This window comes from Ictalurus furcatus, chromosome 17 (genome assembly GCF_023375685.1).
Source record: "Ictalurus furcatus strain D&B chromosome 17, Billie_1.0, whole genome shotgun sequence".
Taxonomy (NCBI): Eukaryota; Metazoa; Chordata; class Actinopteri; order Siluriformes; family Ictaluridae; genus Ictalurus; species Ictalurus furcatus.
In genome coordinates, this window is record NC_071271.1 from 13916002 (window position 1) to 13935600 (window position 19599).

General features: G+C 39.3%; 1 protein-coding gene across 4 annotated transcripts in view; it reads right to left on the minus strand.

The window, feature by feature from the left end:
* The window catches only part of ksr1b (kinase suppressor of ras 1b), a 39945-nt gene that overhangs the window by 4785 nt on the left and 15561 nt on the right, over nt 1–19599 (minus strand). For 2 of the 4 annotated variants that reach the window (XM_053646830.1, XM_053646833.1), the window contains 13 exons: nt 9578–9752; nt 8740–9196; nt 4903–5063; nt 4731–4788; nt 4499–4582; nt 4362–4417; nt 4154–4263; nt 3251–3416; nt 2997–3038; nt 2143–2179; nt 1812–1875; nt 253–674; nt 45–141 (listed from right to left, as the gene is read on the minus strand). In XM_053646830.1, coding sequence (XP_053502805.1) covers nt 45–141; nt 253–674; nt 1812–1875; nt 2143–2179; nt 2997–3038; nt 3251–3416; nt 4154–4263; nt 4362–4417; nt 4499–4582; nt 4731–4788; nt 4903–5063; nt 8740–9196; nt 9578–9752 — 1929 coding nt within the window. Of the gene's footprint in view, nt 1–44; nt 142–252; nt 675–1811; nt 1876–2142; nt 2180–2996; nt 3039–3250; nt 3417–4153; nt 4264–4361; nt 4418–4498; nt 4583–4730; nt 4789–4902; nt 5064–8739; nt 9197–9577; nt 9753–15436; nt 16601–19599 lie in introns of those variants that run through there. The other 2 variants (XM_053646832.1, XM_053646831.1) reach the window with 2 other exon arrangements.

Consider the following 19599-nt stretch of genomic DNA (forward strand, 5'->3'; position numbering starts at 1 on the left):
TCTGAAATAAAAGATGAAAAAAGTATTAAATTAAAGACTAATACCTTTACTATTTCCTGAGCGATTTGCCTGGTCTTGTTGATGTCAAGTGAGCTTTTAGAATCTCTGACAACAGAGTGCAGCGTCCGACCCTTGCAAAAACTGTAACAAAAGCCAATTTTGTGTTAGACTGAATTAAGTGGAACAGCACTGAACCCTGAACATTTCCCTGCAGATTCCCTTGTCCTTCCCTAACCCTAACCCTAGACTTACCTTGTAATGATAGCCAGTCGAGGAGGGTTCATACAGGCTCCCATAAACAGCACCACGTTCTCATGTCGTGTTTGTCTGTAGTTCATCACTTCCTTCTTAAAAAGTTTCAAGTGATCCTGATTATTTCCGTCTATTTCCAGCAGCCGCACAGCCACCTCTCCATGCCAACGTCCACGGTACACTTTTCCCCAGCGGCCTTTCCCTATAAGCTCCCCCAGCTCGAGCTGCTCGAAAGGAACGTTCCACTCCTTCAGATACACACTAGTCTGGCTGGACTTGCGTGAGATAGGGCCCTTCCAGGGTCTCGGGCATCTGGGCAGGTCATCCAGATCATCCTCTTCACCTTCAGATTCCCCATAAGAAGCAGCCTCGTCTTGTCTTTCATGCTCCTGTTGTTCTTCTTCACCATCCACATTGTCATTCTTGATTAGGGAAGATAAAAAAAAAATTACAGCGCATTCCAAAATTTCATAAAAGTGAGCAAAAAAATCATATATAAAACACAACATGTGCAATGAGTGCAATTTATGCTTAAATATATGGGGGCGCTCTTTAGGTTTTTTTTTTGTACACTATTTTTCCCCAAAATAAAAAGTTTACTTATGTGTTGCATAAGTCAAAATAATTGGCACCCCCTTGTTAATATTTATAGTAATAATAGTATTGTTAATATGAATCCTCCCCTAGAGAAAACACCACCAAGCCTTTTCCTGTAATGTTGAAGACACTTGTAGAGGATCTTAGACGTTCCTATACACAGAACCTTTTAAGCTAAGTTCTTTTCTTAAGATTATTTTTGTGCAGATCACTGCCCTCTTCAGTTGTGACCACAGGATTTCAATTGGTGCAGATGCAGAGACTGAAGACCATATCAAAACGCTGATTGTGGTACGGATATGGATGCGTGTTTGAGGTCATGTCTTTAATAGGGAGCCAGGTTTTGATCAGAAATATTATGGTACTCAGCAGAATTCCCAAAACTACCAATCTTCACAAGAGCCCCTCTTCATTATGCATCAGTATGTATCAGGTGCTTTTTCTTATATTGTATTTAAGGGTATTTTAACTGCTTAGGGGTTATCTATTATATCTAGTATCTAACTAGTGCACTTTTTGTTATCTATGTTGAAAGCCCTTTGTTTTTTCCTTGGTGACAGAAGTCAGTGTTTTTAGCATACCATATTTATACTACATTAATATAGGAAAAAGGTGAAAATCCACAGTTTACTGTAGTTCGCTGTGAATACAATTTAAAATCATACATTTAAAACCGATCATTTTGCCACATTAATTTAGATTATATATTATTTATAAAAAGTTAAAATAATAGGAAATGGGTTTTTTTTGCCTGTTAACTTTAATGATGGAAATCATTTTGCAGTGGATTGCATTTCACAATAAATGTTGAAACGGAAAGATCACTGAAATCACATAATTCAATCCCTTGACCATCATTCAGATTGCACAACTACTTGACTTTTTAGTTCCACAGAATTTGAGCTTCATTTCCCAGATACTCTGTTGTTAAAGTGCTGAGAACAGCTGCCTGCAATACTCACCACAGCTGCTTCTTCCTGCCTCACTGTCTGCATGATCAGCTCATTACCTACTTGCTCTGTCTCTCTGGAAACAGGAGAGGATATGTCAAGCACTTTTGAGCTCCCCCGCTCAGTCCACTTTAATATCAACAAGTTTTATGAACATTTCTATAACTGTATTAATATCTGAGAAAATACACAAAACGTTGTGTGATTATATTATTATATACACGTTTTGGGGTAAATGATCTTTGTGTACACTGAAGCTGCATCAGTTTTGACTGTTTTGTAGGGACTCGTGTATGGATTCTGATGAGAACCTGGCTAAACAGTGGCAAAAGATATGCCTTACCCTGAATCATGGACATCTTGTTGAGAACTTGAGATATCTGTAAGCAAAGTCAGCCATACAGATGTTTAGATCTCGCCGGAAAGTATTTGGTTTCTCAGTAGTTGATAGTAGTATTACTTGGTAAACTATGATTTTTCTTTCTTTTTAGCTTAACAAATGTACTTAAAATGTACTAAAAAATAAAATCTAGAAATTGTCCAAATACTCTGACAGGCATATAGCTAAAAACATATTTTTACAGGTGACACTTAGGTACTAAACACAAAGAAAAATGGTTAAATCATGGCTTTACAACACTTAATATTTATAAAACTCTAATATACGCTCTCCAATATACATCTATCCCTTTTAGATATGAATCCATCTCCACACTCAGCACAACTTGCTCAAAGGTATCAATGAAAGCAATGAATCACAGTGTCCAGAAGGTGGCATTAAAACCATCATGCACCACTTCTCAACTGTGAAGGCAACTCAAATTGAAGATGAAAAAAAAAGACGAAGCCTTTATTTGTCACATATACATTACAGCACAGTGAAATTCTTTTCTTTACATATCCCGACTTGTTAGGAAGTTGGGGTCAGTTTTCTCAGAGCGCAGGGTCAGCCATAATATGGCACCCCTGGAGCAGAGAGGGTTAAGGACCTTGCTCAAGGGCCCAACAGTTTGAGCATGGTGGCTGGGGCTTGAACCTCTAACCTTCTGATCAGTGACCCAGAGCCTTAACCACTGCCCAATTGAAAGCATACTCAGCATATTTTATCAATGCAACAAAGCATTCTATGTTTTGCAGCAGTGTGTTAGTCTTTGGGAAGCAATGAAACACAGAGTTATAGGGACAGTGTTAACTCACCAGGGAAGATAAACTGTTGTCTTAGCTGATAATAGCAGGAAGCTAGTGATCAGGACAGCGTGAAAAGAAAATCACCCAAGCAAAATGTGAGGAAAGAAAGATCAGTTAGAGAAAGACCTCTTGCCTCACTGTGCCTCTGACAGATAAAGATTAAGAATTAAAAGATTATGTAAAATGATGTCACAACATCCTTGACAATGTGCAGCTTGTTTGAAGGTAAGATTCAAGGGAGGAGTTAGTGTTTAGTCACTGACCTGGGAAGTGAAAGCGGCCATCAATGGGCCCTTTAGGCGAGGGGTTTGCGGGTGGAGTGGCACTTGGTGGGTTGCTTGAGCTGAAGGCAGGTGAGGAAGGTGTGGAGGAGGTGGTGGAAGAGGGGTTACTGCTGGAGTCCGGCTGACTGACAGGTGGTGGAAGGTCCTGAAGGGAAAAAAAGCAAAACTAAGGAAATTAATCAATGACAGGGTGGCCAGATGCAAAGCAGAGTTACTGTTACCACCTCAAAGTTGATTATGTTCCTATAACAGCATATCCAGAAGTGTTTTAATCATCTTATACCAATAGGTAAGCAAGGTAAACAATTTGGCAGCAATTACAATTTTATTAATTAAAGCAGACACGTCAGGCTCCTAATTTGTTTATAGTTACTTTTAATGTTGTGGAATAGCCCCAAAACAAGTTAGTTCCTGTTATCACATTAGCACAGTAGTAGCTTGTCATGTTACAGAGAAACTGCAAAACCTTCCGACCTGAAGACTTTCCAAGACTGCCAAACAATTTACCTCTCTTTAAAGTCCTTCCAAAAATATTAAATAAATGTCTCATCACAGAAAATGTATTATATCAGTTATAATGTATTATTAATGGGCGAAACCCAGGTCTGAAACCAAGAGTACACATTCAGAGCTATTAATTATTTAAATAATCAATCACCAAGGCAACACCATGGCAAAGAGAAACACCTCTCAGTCACATGTTCCAGTATATTTGATCACTTGGAAAATGTGTGGGTTCAAACAAAAGGTGTTATGTTCTAAGCTGTTTAACACATCTAGTTCTCAAACCCAAATGTCTTCAGTGTACAGCAAAAATAAAAGAATTGGCCTTGTACATTTGCTTATAAAGAATGATATATTTCTGCATTTTGTCACACTTGCCTTTTTGTTTAAAATCTTTGGTAATGTGCCAAACTGTGTAGATGATGGTAGTCGCTCCACCTGGTTATTGATGTCGGACGGAACCGACTCTGTTCTTCTGATTTTCGAAACTAGAAAAAAACAAAAACATCCCTGAAATACTGCTCAGTGTGTGTGTGGGGGGGGGGGGAAACAGTTTGGTCTGCTATGAATATTACATGACACCTACTTGGAATTATCTGGCACTGAGGTGCTTCTTTGGTACACTTGTTGTGGCACTTTAACCTGAAGGTGAGACAGCCATTAGCAGATTCTGCATATTATAGCAGGTGTGATTGTAAAGCTAGGGCACCCCTGCTGACTTACTTGCAGTGTTTGCACTTTACACCAAAGTGCATGTTTTTCCGACACACCACACATGTCTGGAATAACCATGATTTGGTGGAAAACCTTTAAACATTAAAAAAAAAAGTCAAACTTTTGTTGTGCCCATTTTATCCCCAAATAAATCATGAAGGATGAACTAAAAAATTGTTCTGAATTATATTTGATGGAAAAAGAGACATAGGAAGAGCAAAAAATAATCGGATTGTCTCACCTATGTGTGATTGTAAGCCCATAATCTCTACGCATAGCCTGTGGAGATCGTCCTTTGTCTAATAGAATTACAAAAGGTACAAACAGTGAGTGGAAAAGAAAACAGACACAGAAACCAATATGCTAACAAATACTCTGCTTTCCATAGGTTTCCATGGCAGAAGTGTATCTACCTTTCAGTGTTGGACTTTCCACTTGGATGCGTGTGTTGGGAATAACGTGTGGAGATGGGACAGAGAGCAGTGGCGAGCGCGAGAGCGAATCCTCATAGCCATTTCTCACATCTTGCACATTTACATGCACATTTAGAAGCATCTTATTCTTCTTCACATTCCTGTAGAACATAGAAGAGAAGATACTGCATTAGCCAGAAATCTGAGCAGTATACTCAATCATGAATTATAACTTCCCCCTGACCAATCTGAAGCTATTAGATGAAACCGATGACCAAACTGTTTTGTCTGAATATGCAAATCTAAATAAAAAACAAATCATGGGATGCAAGATTGAACGGTTGATTTTAGAACTTCAGACAGTAAGACAGTTCTGCTGAGGCATCAGTATCTGTCTGGATGATAGATGGCCTTTGGCACAGAACATAAGAAGCCAGTGGGCCCCCTTCTGGACGCCACAGAGTCTGAGCTGATGGCCTCAGTATGACACTGGTGAGAAATGCAGAACGTGGGTGTGCCTATGGGAGGGTGGGGATTCTAGCATTCCTCCAACAGTGTGGGTTATGACACACTCATATGTCATCATACACAGAGGCCGTAATGTGGGAATGTGTACTGTGGTGCTAAACATGCATGGCCAATATTTAACCCGTATGAGTCTTTAGCCAATCTGACTCACTCTTGACGGCGTTACACAGTGAGCTTCCTGAAATGAAATTTACCCGTATGTACCACATGTAGATGAGATGTGAAAGGGACTAAATAACTGTCAGAATGAATCATTATTTAAATACAGTTTGAAAAGTATTTATGAACATGTCTGGGTTTCACCTGCCAAATGTAAGATTAAGAAACACACTTTACCAAATGTTTGGCCTAATGAGATTTATTTCACTTGAAAAAAGGTCTAAACTAAATTCATTTTTAGTTTTTTTTTTAAATAAACAAACAAATAGTACATGTAATTAGTTAATTTGCCAACAGGTGCTTACTGGACTCATGCTTCATCTGTCACTGAATGTTAAATGACATTGTATTGGGGATATAGCAGACATGCTCACAAGTGCCTGAGGTCCAAGCCCAAGTCAAGTTTTTGAGGTGGAGTCCAAGTCATGTCTCAAGTCTTTGTTTTATTTTTAGCAATAGTTCTTTCAGCTAGTTATCATAACCAACAGTGTATGAGTCTAAATCAATTTTGAAATATTAAAACTGAATACTTCTACAGAATGTCTTATTCATTTATTTGAAATTGTTTCATAAAGTACACAAGGTTTTACTAGAATCATTAATTAGATTTTTATACACAATCAAAAAAACTATTACTTTCAAACTATTATATTTGATCCCATTTTTATTGGAAATTCAGTTTGAAGAAAACTTACAGCATGACTAGCTTGATTACTCTCCCTTCAAAGTGCCCTTCGGAGGGTGATTTATACCATTTGAAACGTAGAGATTGTCAGCACGAGAAAAAAAACGTACTGTGTATTTTGTAGTTTGCTGTAGTTCTCAAGCAATGATGGGTAAAGTAGTCTTCCAGTGAGCGCTGGCGGTAACAAAACCCCCGTGTATAGTTGTAATTTAACTTGGTAACCTTGGATATTATATGTATATGGTAGCTAATACTTGGACAGGAAAAGGACATGAAAACATTGTACTTCTTGAAAATGGACAGCAAGCAAGCCCCTGACAGCTGTGTAACACCGCAGTTTCCCTTTGGATTAATTGACTGCTTTTCAAATGAAATGATGAAGATTATCACAAGGTAAGACTTGGCTATATTGTTATTGTTTGTTGTTCATTTATATAACGGCACTTTTCCAATGGGTGATGAACACGTGCCTTCAGATGAATCACGCGTGTATATAATAATGCTGGCTAGGTGTGTTTAGAGATGAATTGTTGTGATATTTGCTGCTCCAGCACATACCAATAGGGAGTGAATGAATGAGGAACGGATAGAAAAATGTGGTGTTTGGTGCTGTCATGTGGGGTAGTAAAGAGAGAACATAATCGAGAATGCCAAACCAAAATGACGCGTTTTTCACGAGTCTCTGTCTTCAAGTCCAAGTCATGTCTCGAGTCGTTATTATTTGAGACTTTAGTGCGACTCGAGTCCAAGTCACAGACTCGAGTTTCCATTTCTGGGATATAGTGTACTACATACAGTAGGTTCTACAAAAAATTTCATTTATAAACTATTTTTAAATCTAATTGAATATCACCAACAAAGGAAGATTTCTATTAAAAAACAGATTCAAAACAAAAATCAAAATTGTTCTTGCATCATGCTATCATGCCTTAGTTTCCTTAGGAAATGTTTACCTTCTATGTTTTATGAGGTAGAAATGCCTAGTGTAGCATTCATTAATATTCTAATGCATTTCACGTTATCTGACAGCAGCCGTGTTGCTTGTCAACATCACTGTGGAAGTTAGATGTTACACTTACAAATGGAACAAAACAAAAGATCAGTTGACTGAAAATCACCAGGACTGTTTGAGTTTCCTCTAGCTATCATTTTTAAAAGAAGACTTCTCTGAGTAGTAACCACCATTTAACCTAAGTGTGGATGCATCAAAATGAACAAATATAAATACAGTCAAAAAGCCCAAAAAAATTAAGTGCACCAAGCAGCAAATTTCCAGAACGTCTTAAACTGCAATATATATTTTAGCAATACTGCAAGAGAGGATTAAAAGCCTTCCTAATGAGCTAGACAAAACCATACGTGATTCACAATAAAGCACAGAAAAACATTAAATTGTACATGGTGAAATTCACCTTTCACAATGTCAAACTTATAAAAAAAAAATTGGCACTGTGGATGCTAAGGACGACTTTTTTTTTTTTTTTTTTTAACTACGCCTGGTTTTGTCCCCAGGTTTTGACAGTGTAGTCTTTTAAAAATCCTGCTTAAACTCTTTTCATGTTCTATAACCACGAGTATTGTGGACAACCCCTCTCTCCCTTTTCATGGACTATTCACCCTCCCGCAATCTGGCAGAAGGTACAGGAGCATCCATGCCACCACCACCAGACTCTCAGTCATCAGTTTCTTCTCTGAGACAGTCAGATTACTCAACACCCTGCTGCCTCCCAATGCTCAACTGGGCAAGTCGAACACATAACCCAGTATAACTCAGACCACTGCACATGCACTAACCCAGTAAGACTCAGTACTACTGCACACTGCACTTTACACAGCTGCATCAGTCACTTTACACTATGGAACACGTTTTTGCTGGCAGTATTGCTGCTATAATTGTGCTGCTACATTACACAATAGCTTACAGTCCAGGTTTAAAATTTACAGTCCATGTCCTGTGTATTTATTGTCCTGTGTATTATTGTTTTGCATTTGTCTCACACCGTTGCGTATTTGCACCATGGTCCTGAAGAAACGTCATTTCGTTCCAATGTATACAAACTATATAAAGGAATGACAATAAAAACCCACTTGATTTGACAAGTTTCTCGTCGTGGTGTCATAAATAAAATGTCTCCTCTATGATAATACTATGATAATAAGAGGGATTTAAATTCTACATGAGTTTCTAGAAGAGTTCCTTTCCTGTGAACACAGATGTTTGTGTTACACATGGCAATATAATCACATTATTGAATCATGAATCATGATACTGTTGCATATGCATATAGAAAGTAAAGCTTCAAACTCTGATGATAATCAGCCTGTGGGATCGTGCTCTTTGGTTTACTTTCTTTTTCCTTCTCAGTGAAGATCGTATTTAAGTGATGTAAACCGTAGCAACTTAGTTCAACTACATTTCATTACACTCTCCAGCACTCTTTATGAACATGTATGGTTGGACCTACCTGTGTGCAGGCTCATCTATGCGGTTGGCGAGCTGTGTGTGGCTCTTGCTGCGGGGCAGGCCGGGGAAAAGCTGGCGCAGCTTGGATGGCGGCGGCGGCGTGTGGGGGGACTTCAGGAGCTCGTTCCTAATGCTGGGTGGAGTCGAGGGCGGAGTCGATACCTGTCCCTTCGGTCGTGGTAGCAGCTGAGGTGAGAAGTAGAAAGGGTCGGCTAGTCCATTCAACAGTGGGGTCAGGTGGGGTCTAGTTGGGTAGTCCAGAGAGGTTACAGCAGAAACAGAGACAGAACGTTGGCTGCCAGGCATCGCGGGGGTAAAAGGGACCTGAATGGATGGGTTTGGGCTGTAGGATTGTGGGCTTTGAGTGGAGAGCTGATTAGCTGAGCAAGAAGTAGTATTAATGTCACAGCGAGCAGGTTCTACGATCCATGGAATTCCGTCCTCTTTGAGTTCCCGTCCTGTAATAGAGGCACCAGAGTTAGAGAATTGGGGGGTGTCTACCACTTATTGAGCCTGAGATATAGCCAGCTTGATGGCCTGCAGAAACGATGGCAAGGGATCCAAACAAAGGGAAATACATGTGGCAATAAATTAATCTTAATGATAATAGAGAATTCTGAGTGGAAAGTTGATGAGATGATCTTAGTCTAGCTGCTCTCTTTTGACTAGGTATTTTATGTTCATATGAAACTAAATGTCTCTATAGCTCTTTTACTTAAGAACCCCATGCACATGTCTCTTCTCACCAATGCCAGGCTTGACTATATTCCACCCTTTTTATCATGTCCTGATAAACCTGCCAGTTATCTGCAACAGATCAAACAGCAAGTAGGACCCACCTTTACATGGCTCAGAGCTGGAGGTGGAGGAGGTGGTGGTGCTCTTAAGACAGGAGAGAGCAGCAGTGATGTGGGAGCACTCCTCAGCACTGGAGCCCAGTTTCCTTATGGTCTCCTGCACCTGAGAACCAGACATCTGCAGCAATGCATCTAGAGACAGATTCTCTGGTACTGCCTGCAGGAGAGAAAGAAAAAGAAAGGAACAAACAAAGTGAGACAGAGCGATCCTAATTTCTGCATATATTATACACTACATATAAAACACACACTTATACCTATTCAGAGAGAATCCACCTTATTCTTATTTAGATCAGTGTACATATATTTGGTGTATCTGCCAAGCAAGCAACTTGTTAGAGATTATCATGGTTCAAGAGACCCAAGCACAGGAAGAGGAGGAGAGTTGAGCCATCAGCTTACAAAGAATAATAGAAAAAAAAACATCAGGAAGGTGAGAAGTCACGATAGCAAGCACCACTCTATTCATCCCTGGCACTCTGTGGCCTCAGGGCTGATTACAGCAGACAACTGATGCAGCTAAGCTATGGCTACTACACTATATCTCCTTTACCCACAACATCCTTTATGGAAAAGAAAAAGCGGATGGTCAGCCACAATCAACAAGGTTCCCTTTGAGCATTCCCCCTTTGGGTGGCCACCAGAGATAATGAAAGGCCTTTTCTGTGTACTGATAAAGAGCGATTCAGTAATGTCCGCCATAGGTGGATGGCCTTCCTCCAATCCCCCACTCACCACTCAGGCTGCTGGCACAGTACACAGAGTTAGCAGTATTCCGGTAACCCGTCTTTCTCTCACCCTGTCTTTCAGTGTGAGTCTCTCTCTGCTCCCCTGCCCAAACTGCATTCCTGTGCCCTGGAGTCTCGCTGGCGTCAGCTCATTATCAAACACACACATGCAGCCACCGCCACACACACCCCTGCACACACACAAACTATAGTACAGTCTATAACTACATTATAGATGAACTGCTCAGTAACAGTCTTGTGGTCAGTAAGATCTCTGTGATAAATCTTATGCAGTTGAAACTGTCATTAACCTGCTGATAAATTCTCAATTTTAATTGGTTAGAAGATAATGATTCATTTTCTATAACAGCAGCTCTGACAGCTATTCCGCTTGCAAGGCAAATCACAGGTTATGTTAGTGCACTCGTTGTAATTCATTTTCGTTTCTATAGCAACAAATTACACAGGGACTTTCGTGGAAGACGTTCTATACAATGGGTTTTTTTTTTATGTTGATTTGAAAATGTTGAAAACGTTTTTTCTGAGCAGACGGTTTATTTAGTCATTTTGGAAGGGATCTCCAGTGTCAGTGCGTTGTAACAGTCAGAGTTAACTTTAAGTTTTCCAACATAGGAAAGCCTTCAGGGTGGAGGGATTTATTGTTTCTCAGCAGCATGACAAGCTGTATTTTTTGTCTTATTAACTTCATGAGAGTGGGGGGTGGGGGACAATAACAATACAAACAGGAGCAAACCTTTTTCACAAACATTCCACAACATTAAACATAACTACAAATGAATAAAACGAAGGCTTGTTGTTTTCTAATAAATAAATAATTGTAAGTGTTTACAAAAACACATGATTTTGAGAAAAGTTTTCTCTTAGAAAACTATATATTTTGGGGTGGCATCACACTACCCTGTCATTGTTTATTTCCGTATGCTTTATTCTTTAGATATTGTATAAACTTTGGGATTGACACTCCCATGACACGAAATTGCATTTTTTCTTCTGAAGTTAATGTTTACTAATGTAAACATTTACAGCATCATTTTCTGAACAATTTTCAAATTTCATAAAGATTAAATGGTAAAGTCTCATTTTTGCGTGTTTTCCATTTCCATTAAGTACTATAATTAGGTACCGTAATCCTACCGTAATTTTCTGTACCGCTTACCCTACACCAAGTCACTGTGGAGCCTGGAGCCTATCCCAGGGGACTTAAGGCACAAGGCAGGGGGACACCCTGGACGAGGTGCCAACTCATCGCAGGGCACAAGCACACACATTCACGCACTGCAGACAATTTGGGAACGCCTACAGTGCATGACTTTTGACTGGGAGAGGAAACCAGAATACCCAGAGGAAACCCCCAAAGCATGCGGGCAAACTCCCTGAAGCAAACTCCACACACATACTGTATGGCAGAGATGAGAGTCGAACCCCTAACCCCGGAGGTGTGAGGCAAACCTGCTAACCACTAAGCCACCGCACCCCCCTAAGTAGTGTAATAACTGTTGTTAGTCAAACTCTCTATAAAGGGCTGTAAAAACCAAGTTTTTGTGTGCTTTGGTCAGTTTTTGGCCATGAAGTGCTGCTTCTTCTGTTCAGCTGTGAAAAACAACATTTTACCTGCTGTTCAAAATCACTGGCTTTACCTACATCACATAAAATGCATTTGAATAGCATCCAAACAATATCAGTAGCATCCAAACAATAGCATAACTGAGATCCGGGCCATGTCCAATCCAAATACTACTGTTCACAGGCTACTCAGTAGTCCTCCATCTGCATGCTTAGCTTGAATATGATCAGCTCACTTAAAAAGATTACGGCATGATGGTCACGTGAATTATATTTAAGAAATGTATGAAGATAATAAGATAAACTACCTCCAACCACAAAAGTGTCTCTGGTATGATAATTCTTTTGATTCTGTATAGATTATATGACAGGTATTTTGGAGCCCTTAAAAAAAAAAAAAGCAGAGGAGGACCTATTTCAATCATGTTGTTATTTTTGTTCACGTTAGTTGTTAAAATTAAACCCGCTAGTGTGTGTGGGCCTGGGGAACCACCTAGTGACTACAATTTTACTGGCCGAGCACGTGCAATACAAGTGTGTGTGTGTGTGCGAAAATACATGCTTGTGAATGTGGTTTCTGTTGTGTGTGTGGAGGAAAAAAGCAACAATAGACTACACCCTTTTAGAGACAAAGGGACAGATTAAGGCATGTACACAAATTTCTCACAGGAATGGGAAGCTCTCTTCCAGGAATCAGTATGAAAACTTCCCTTATGGACAAAAGCCAGAAAAGACCACGAGGAGCACAGACATATGAGCAAAGTGCCCGATCCAAAAATCTCTACTACTATTAAACAAAAATGTAAACAAGAAATATTTAGATTAAAACTGGGACATTTTCAGAATTTAAACAAAATGTTAGCTGGTAGTTGTAATGACGATTAATAAATAAATGAAAACCTACACACCTGGTGGGTTTTTCACTAGAAAATTTGCACTGGCCACTGACACAAAATTCCACCTATTTCATCCCAGAATAGGAGCTGTGGAACTCCAAACTTGTGATCTTAATTGTTGTGGTCTGTCGGACCACGTCACATCTAGTCAAAGTGTTGCCATTTACTGGATAGCCATGTGTCTGTATATCCCACGTAATACAAACCACACTCAGCACAGCCTTCAAAGAAGACCCACAACATCTGTACATCATGAGGAAGCATGCAGTTCATGAAAAGCAAAAGCCATCAAACAAAACAAAAAAAGGATTCATAGAATACAATAGGAGCAGGTGTCTGTTAAAGAAGCTTAGACAATTGTAAATAGCACAAGAGCTTATTTTCCAACATCTGACTAGAAACAAGTATGTCAGTGAAAGTCACAACTATGATTTGCCTGATTTGGAGTAAGTGCTACAGTAGTATTCAGGACTGAGGAGGGCCACAAACACTACTCAGGGCAGTGGTAGCTCAACAGTTAAGCCTTTGGGTCACTGATCAGAAGGTTGGGGATTCAATTTGGAGCAAGGCCCTTAACCCTGACTCTCTGCTCTGACCAAAGCTTCCTAACAAGCTAGGATATGTGGAAAAATGCTGTAATGTATATGTGACAAATAAAGGCTTCTTCTTCTATTCGCTAAAGCAATCAGTCTGAAAAATATTTGATGCAGTCTTACAGGTTGAAGATAACTAGTTTACAGTAGTGTCAAATAATATGCAAATATATACAGACAACAAGCATCTTCAATCAGTTTAACAGATAACAGAGCAGGTTTTCAAGCAATTTCCTGAATATACATATACACTTTTTAAAAGTACACCTGTACATTCACGCAATTATCCCATCAGCCAATTATGTGACAGCAGTGCAGTGCATATAATCATGCAGATACAGGTCAAGAGCTTCAGTTAATGTTCACATCAATCATCAGAATGAAGAAAAAGTGTTCTCAGTGACTCTGGCATGGTTGTTTGTGCAGATGGGCTGGTTTGAATAATTCAGAAACTGTTTGTCTCCTGGGATTTTCACACAGAATGGTGTGAGAAACAAAAACATATCCAGTGAGATAACAGAAAGTATACAGTAACTCAAATAATCACTCTTTACAACCATGGTGAGCAGAAAAAGCATCTCAGAACACACACTGCCTTAAACCCTGTGGCAGACTGGGTTGCACTCCTGTCAGCCAAGAACAGGAATCCGAGACTGGAATGAGTCACTCGAAAGACTCACTCGAAACTTTGATGGTGAATATTGGAAAAACAATACATGGGCTTTTTCCAATCATCAGCTATTCCGTTCCTGCGAGCCTTTGTCCATTGTAGTCTCAGATTCCCGTTCTTGGCTGATAGGAGTGTAACCCATGTGGTCTCCTTATGTTGTAGCCAATCCGCCTGAAAGTCTGGTGTATAGTGCATTCTCTAATTAATGCTTTTCTGCTCACCATGGATGTAAAGAATGCTTCATTAAGTCACCATAGACTTCCTGTCAGTTTGAACCAGTCTGGCTATTCTCCTCTGACCTCTCTTGTCAATAAGGTGTTTTTGCACACACAGAACTAACACATATTGGATGTTTTTTGTTTTTCTCAGCATTCTGTGTAAACTCTCGAGAATGCTATGGTTGAAAATCCCAGGAGATCGGCAGTTTCTGAAATACTCTGAAAAACCAACCAGCCTATCCCTAACAACCATGCTACGATCAAAGACACTGAGATCACATTCTTCCCCATTCTGATGCTTTTGACCTGCATCTGCATGACTGGCTGATTGGATAGTTGCATGAATGAGCAGGTGTACATGTGTTACCAACAAAGTGGTTTGTGAGTGTAGAATACATATTGACCACTGTTTTGATACCAATGTTCAAATAGATATCCCACACTAACGTTAGACTTAAACCGAGCAGTATTTGTTCATGCACTGAAGATTTCTGTGTAAGGTTGCACTTGCTAAAGACAAGCCAGGACAGAAAACCTGCTGAGTATACAAGGGTTTGACACATACCTACCCCACGATGGTGTCTGGACATGTCTTTGCTGCCTGTGATCTGTGTTGATGTAAGATTGGAAATGATACTCAAGAGTACAACAATCACAAGACAAGGAAACAAGCGTCATCCATAAACAACATGCTGCTGACCCATATACATGCACACATACACTGTAATTATAAGCCCTAAGGAAAGCACCATTCACTAATCATTAAACAGACAGGGCTAAAAACACAACTGATAAAAGGTTCCTCCCTGTCTGCCACCTGACACAGAGTTTCACCTGAAACTGCTGCTGATCTGAGGCCATTCACACCATACTGGTATACACAAACCGACCTGAAGGACCTCTGACAAAATCGTGTTGGGTCAGAATGTCCAGATTAGGCTGGATGATAAGGCCATGAACTCACTCATTACAAGTGTATGATGTGTACAAACAAAGAGTTAACAGCTTAGTGCAGGAGCTAATACTGCACGCAACTTCTATGAGCCCAGAGAGACACACAGGCAGGAAACCACAACATCAGAGTAGAAAATAACTACAGGAGTCCACATGTGAAAGGATGTGAAGAGATAAGCAATACAAGAAATAACCTACCATCAAAAAGTCAGGTCTGAAATAATCCTTTCCCATATATCCTCTCTCAGAGACATTAACAAGCTCTCGGAGTCCCTTCAGAAGCCAGTTGGGAGTGTGAGAGCGGCACACTTTTACTCACACCACCTCCCTCTCCAAACTCTTTCCCTCCTTCTTTGCTTTGCCCTCCCCTCAACTTTACATGCTTTCTCTCTCTCTCCCTTTCTCTCTGTTCATCGCTCTGTCCTCTTTCTGACTTTGTACCTATATATCTCAACTGCACAATTCTGTATACCTATCCATTATTCTTTCAGTTAAATGGGTTATTACTTTCACGTCACTCTCCTTCTCCTATTCTTCATGTCTTCCAGCTATCTGATCAGCCTATCACCAGATGGTACGTCTCCCGGCCTACACCTAAACCACACAGTGAGTGTGCACTGCACGTGTTTCCTGTTAGATGTGTTCACCCTTCGTTCTATGGTGTTGCTCCACTACACTTCCACGTGACCATAACTATCACAGCAAAATGCTGTCCACAAAACTCAGGCTCAAACCGGATCGCTGACATCAGTTTGCTATAATGACACAAGCATTGACATGTTTAATCGCTTTGATTATGTGTGTGTGTGAGAAATGAGTGAGTTCAGCTTCCTGTATGAAGGCATCACACATTCCAGCAGGGTTGATCCCTTTGTACTGTAAATGGCAGGATCCCATGTAAGGCCACTGAAGAAAGGAAAAGCAGAGAAGGCTAAAACACAGGAAGCAAAGTTCAGGGTCAGACCCCCTCTTTAACCACATGTTCCTCCCTTCCTTAAGAGAAGCCCTTCGTCCTGCGAATCTACAGGATGTGAGCACTGAACGGACCATCCGTATTTATGAATTCAGAGTTAACTAAATAAGCATCTAATCGGTTAGCAGGCAACTACTCAACATGCTACAAATTTTTCCATATTCAAAGTAAATAATCTGCATTCAAGTGGATGTTGATCAGCTTTTATTCACCCGTAAGTCTAGTGAAAAACATTTCATAAACGTTCCGGTTAAATGATTCTTGCATTACTTAAAGCTGCAGTACTGAACTTTTACCTCTCTATCGCCATCTCTGTTTGAAACATAAAATTGAAACTTACTTGCGAAGTTTTTTATTTATTTATTTTTACATTTGTTGTGCTTTGGCAATGCTCCTCTGCGCAGATGAATCTGACGCATTGAGGTATACTTATCAGAGTTGCCAGGTCCGCTTATAATACGCGACTTTGGGCTTCTTTTTTTCCTGAAGTCACTTGAAAAGAATCACGGGTCAAGGGTCGGGTTTTTTGGGCTTGTTTTAAAAAATATAATAATAAAATAAATATAACATAATTGTTTTTTTTACATTTATGGTTGCTATTTTCCCCAATGCATTGACACTGTCGGCTCACAGTATCACAATAATATCAGTGCTGTAGTGTATTTTGCCCTCCCACAGTTATTACAGGTTATTACAAATAAACAAGCATAACATACTCATATATACTAATAGTAGTTATGGTTCTAATGTAATCTCCTTTTCCATCTCTCCAATCATATTCTGCTCGCATGTGATCAGAGATGAGTGTATATTGTCTGTCCTCCCTAAAAGCTTTGTTGCCGTTTGATGATTTTTTTAATTAAATAAATTCTGCTTTCCAAACATTTCAGTTTAATATGATGCAGGCTCATTTATCGAGTCTGTTTACACTGAGGCTGCAACAGGCTATAATAATATTGGGCTTGTTTAAGAAGCTGCAGTTACTTATTTGTCTCACACGAATCGGCAACACTGAGGTATTCAAATGTGTTGTATATTAGCTCCAATACTTGACAAGGGAGGTGGAGTAGAGGTGAGTTGCTCTCTCTCATAGCTAGCAGAAGTGCAATTTACCACACTAACCATAGCAAAACAAAAATAAATAAAAAATACAGGAAACTCGATACCTAGTTGAATCAAGTGAACAAGTGCACTAATGTTAGCTAGCTACCTATTGAGTCACTGAAATGTCTAACCTGTTCAACAGGAAAAAGCCATCTCTGCGTCAGTATTCAATCCCTTCAGATCTTGGAGTTGTCGTCACCTCTCAAAAGCCATGCCAATATTTATTCTCATTTTAGCACGGGCTCTGTCGCTTTCCATTTTTGACTGCAGGCTCTCTACAGCTCAAGGCTTCTTGGTTTTGACAACAGCCGATTCCCCAGATGTCAATGATGATTGCCGTTTAGAACTATCCAAATTATAAGCCACCAACTAGAAGACAAGTTTAAATTCTAAGCAACTGTTGTAAGAACAAGCTACAAACAGTCCACCATCCTCAATTTATGAATCATTACTTTTTAACACTGTTCTGAAAGTTTTTAACACTGATTTTTTAAAATATAATTGCTCAATAATTGATTTTTATTCATTTTTAACCCAAAAAGGTTCCATACTACAGCTTTAATGTAGGGGAAAAACAGTGCAAGTCACTTGTGACATACTTTATTTTCACATATTTTTAATAAGATGTCAAATTGTTATTAAATATGAATATGAAAAATGTGTATTAACATTAATAAAGCGTACACATAGTGAATAAAATGACTGATTTAAAGTTTATGATACAGTGGACTCCTTACCGACAACGTCGTTAACATTCGTCAGTACAGTGATGATGCAATTCGTCCCTATTATTCCTATATTTATTTAAGATATATTTACACAGGGAACACACACAGTGTCTGTCTGTTCTCATTATGCAGATAGACAATGGCGAATACCACTGCCAACACAACAAAGGACTTTATCAGGGGGAAAAAGTGAAAGGTTTTAGACTAGCCAAGTCAATCTCCAGACCTTAACCCAATTGAACATACATTTGACCTCTGAAGAGGAGACTGAGCGGAGAAACCCTCAAAACAAACAATAACTGAAAGAAGCTTCTGTACAAGCCTAGAAAATCATCACCAAAAAAAGAGAACAGTTTGGTGGTGTTGGTGGGTCGCTAACGTGATGCAGTTAATGCAAGTAAGTGATATGCAACCAAACATTAAGTATTATTTACGCTAAGACTCTCTGTTCCAATACTTTTGATCACCTAACAGTTGGGTGTTCTGGAACAAAAGGTGTCATGTTCCAAGTTGTTTAACACATCTAGATGCAAATATCAGGAAATATAAGCTGAGATTCTGATCTATCACCTCATATTCATCTTTTGATCTCAAACCCAAATGTCTTCTGTGTATAGCAAAAACAAAAGAACTGCCTTGAAATTCCAACATTTTTCAAGGTGAATGTATACATAAATATAAGGTTATGTATGTTTCATATAGCATACAGTTTGAAGTATTTATTCAGTTTATAGAAGAGGCTTTGCAGGAGTTCTTACATATCAGATAAACAATGTTCAACTTTGTTCAACTTCAACTACAGTTCAACACAGAGTGTAAAACACTGCTATTGCAAGTGTAGTGAAAGAACCAGAAATACAGGAACAGTACTAAAAAGGACGCAGAACTGTTTCTTCAATGAGACTATTGTTATTACAGGTTAATAAATATTCATCTACATCCTAATACTAAATCTTTCAACAGTGAAATCCATCAAACAGTAGCATTTTGTCAGGACACTTGATCAAGACGTTCAGTAGTATTTCACTATCTGAGCAGGTGTTATGCAGTAGATCTTCTGAAATAGGGTTGAGCAACACATGCCAAATGTTACTGTACCTACTCAACTTCAAATTTAAACAGTGAATACCTTTATCTGGGTGATTTCTGCGTAAAAAAATATATATGTTGTATTGTTTTCGAACAATGGAATGAAGTTGTCCCATTAGTGACTCTAAGGAGTGAGAGATTCTTGGATTGAGCAATGGAAAGTCGAATTACTTACAGTAGCCTCCATGCATGAGTCATAATAACCAAGAAAAATAGGTTTCAAATGACATTGCTGTTGTAACTGCTTTCCATCATTTCCTGGAAATGCGTGTAGCGCATACCTGTTACTACTGCAAATAACCAAACTGCAAAAAGTTGGCAGTGACAAACTGTGAGTGTTCAAACCACGCTACCCTCTGCTATTCTTAGAACTTCCAAATGACAAATATTTATCACTGACAAAGTATTGATTAAAAAAAAATCAAAGTTGCCCAAGAAATAATCCTACTTTACGTAATCATGCATGA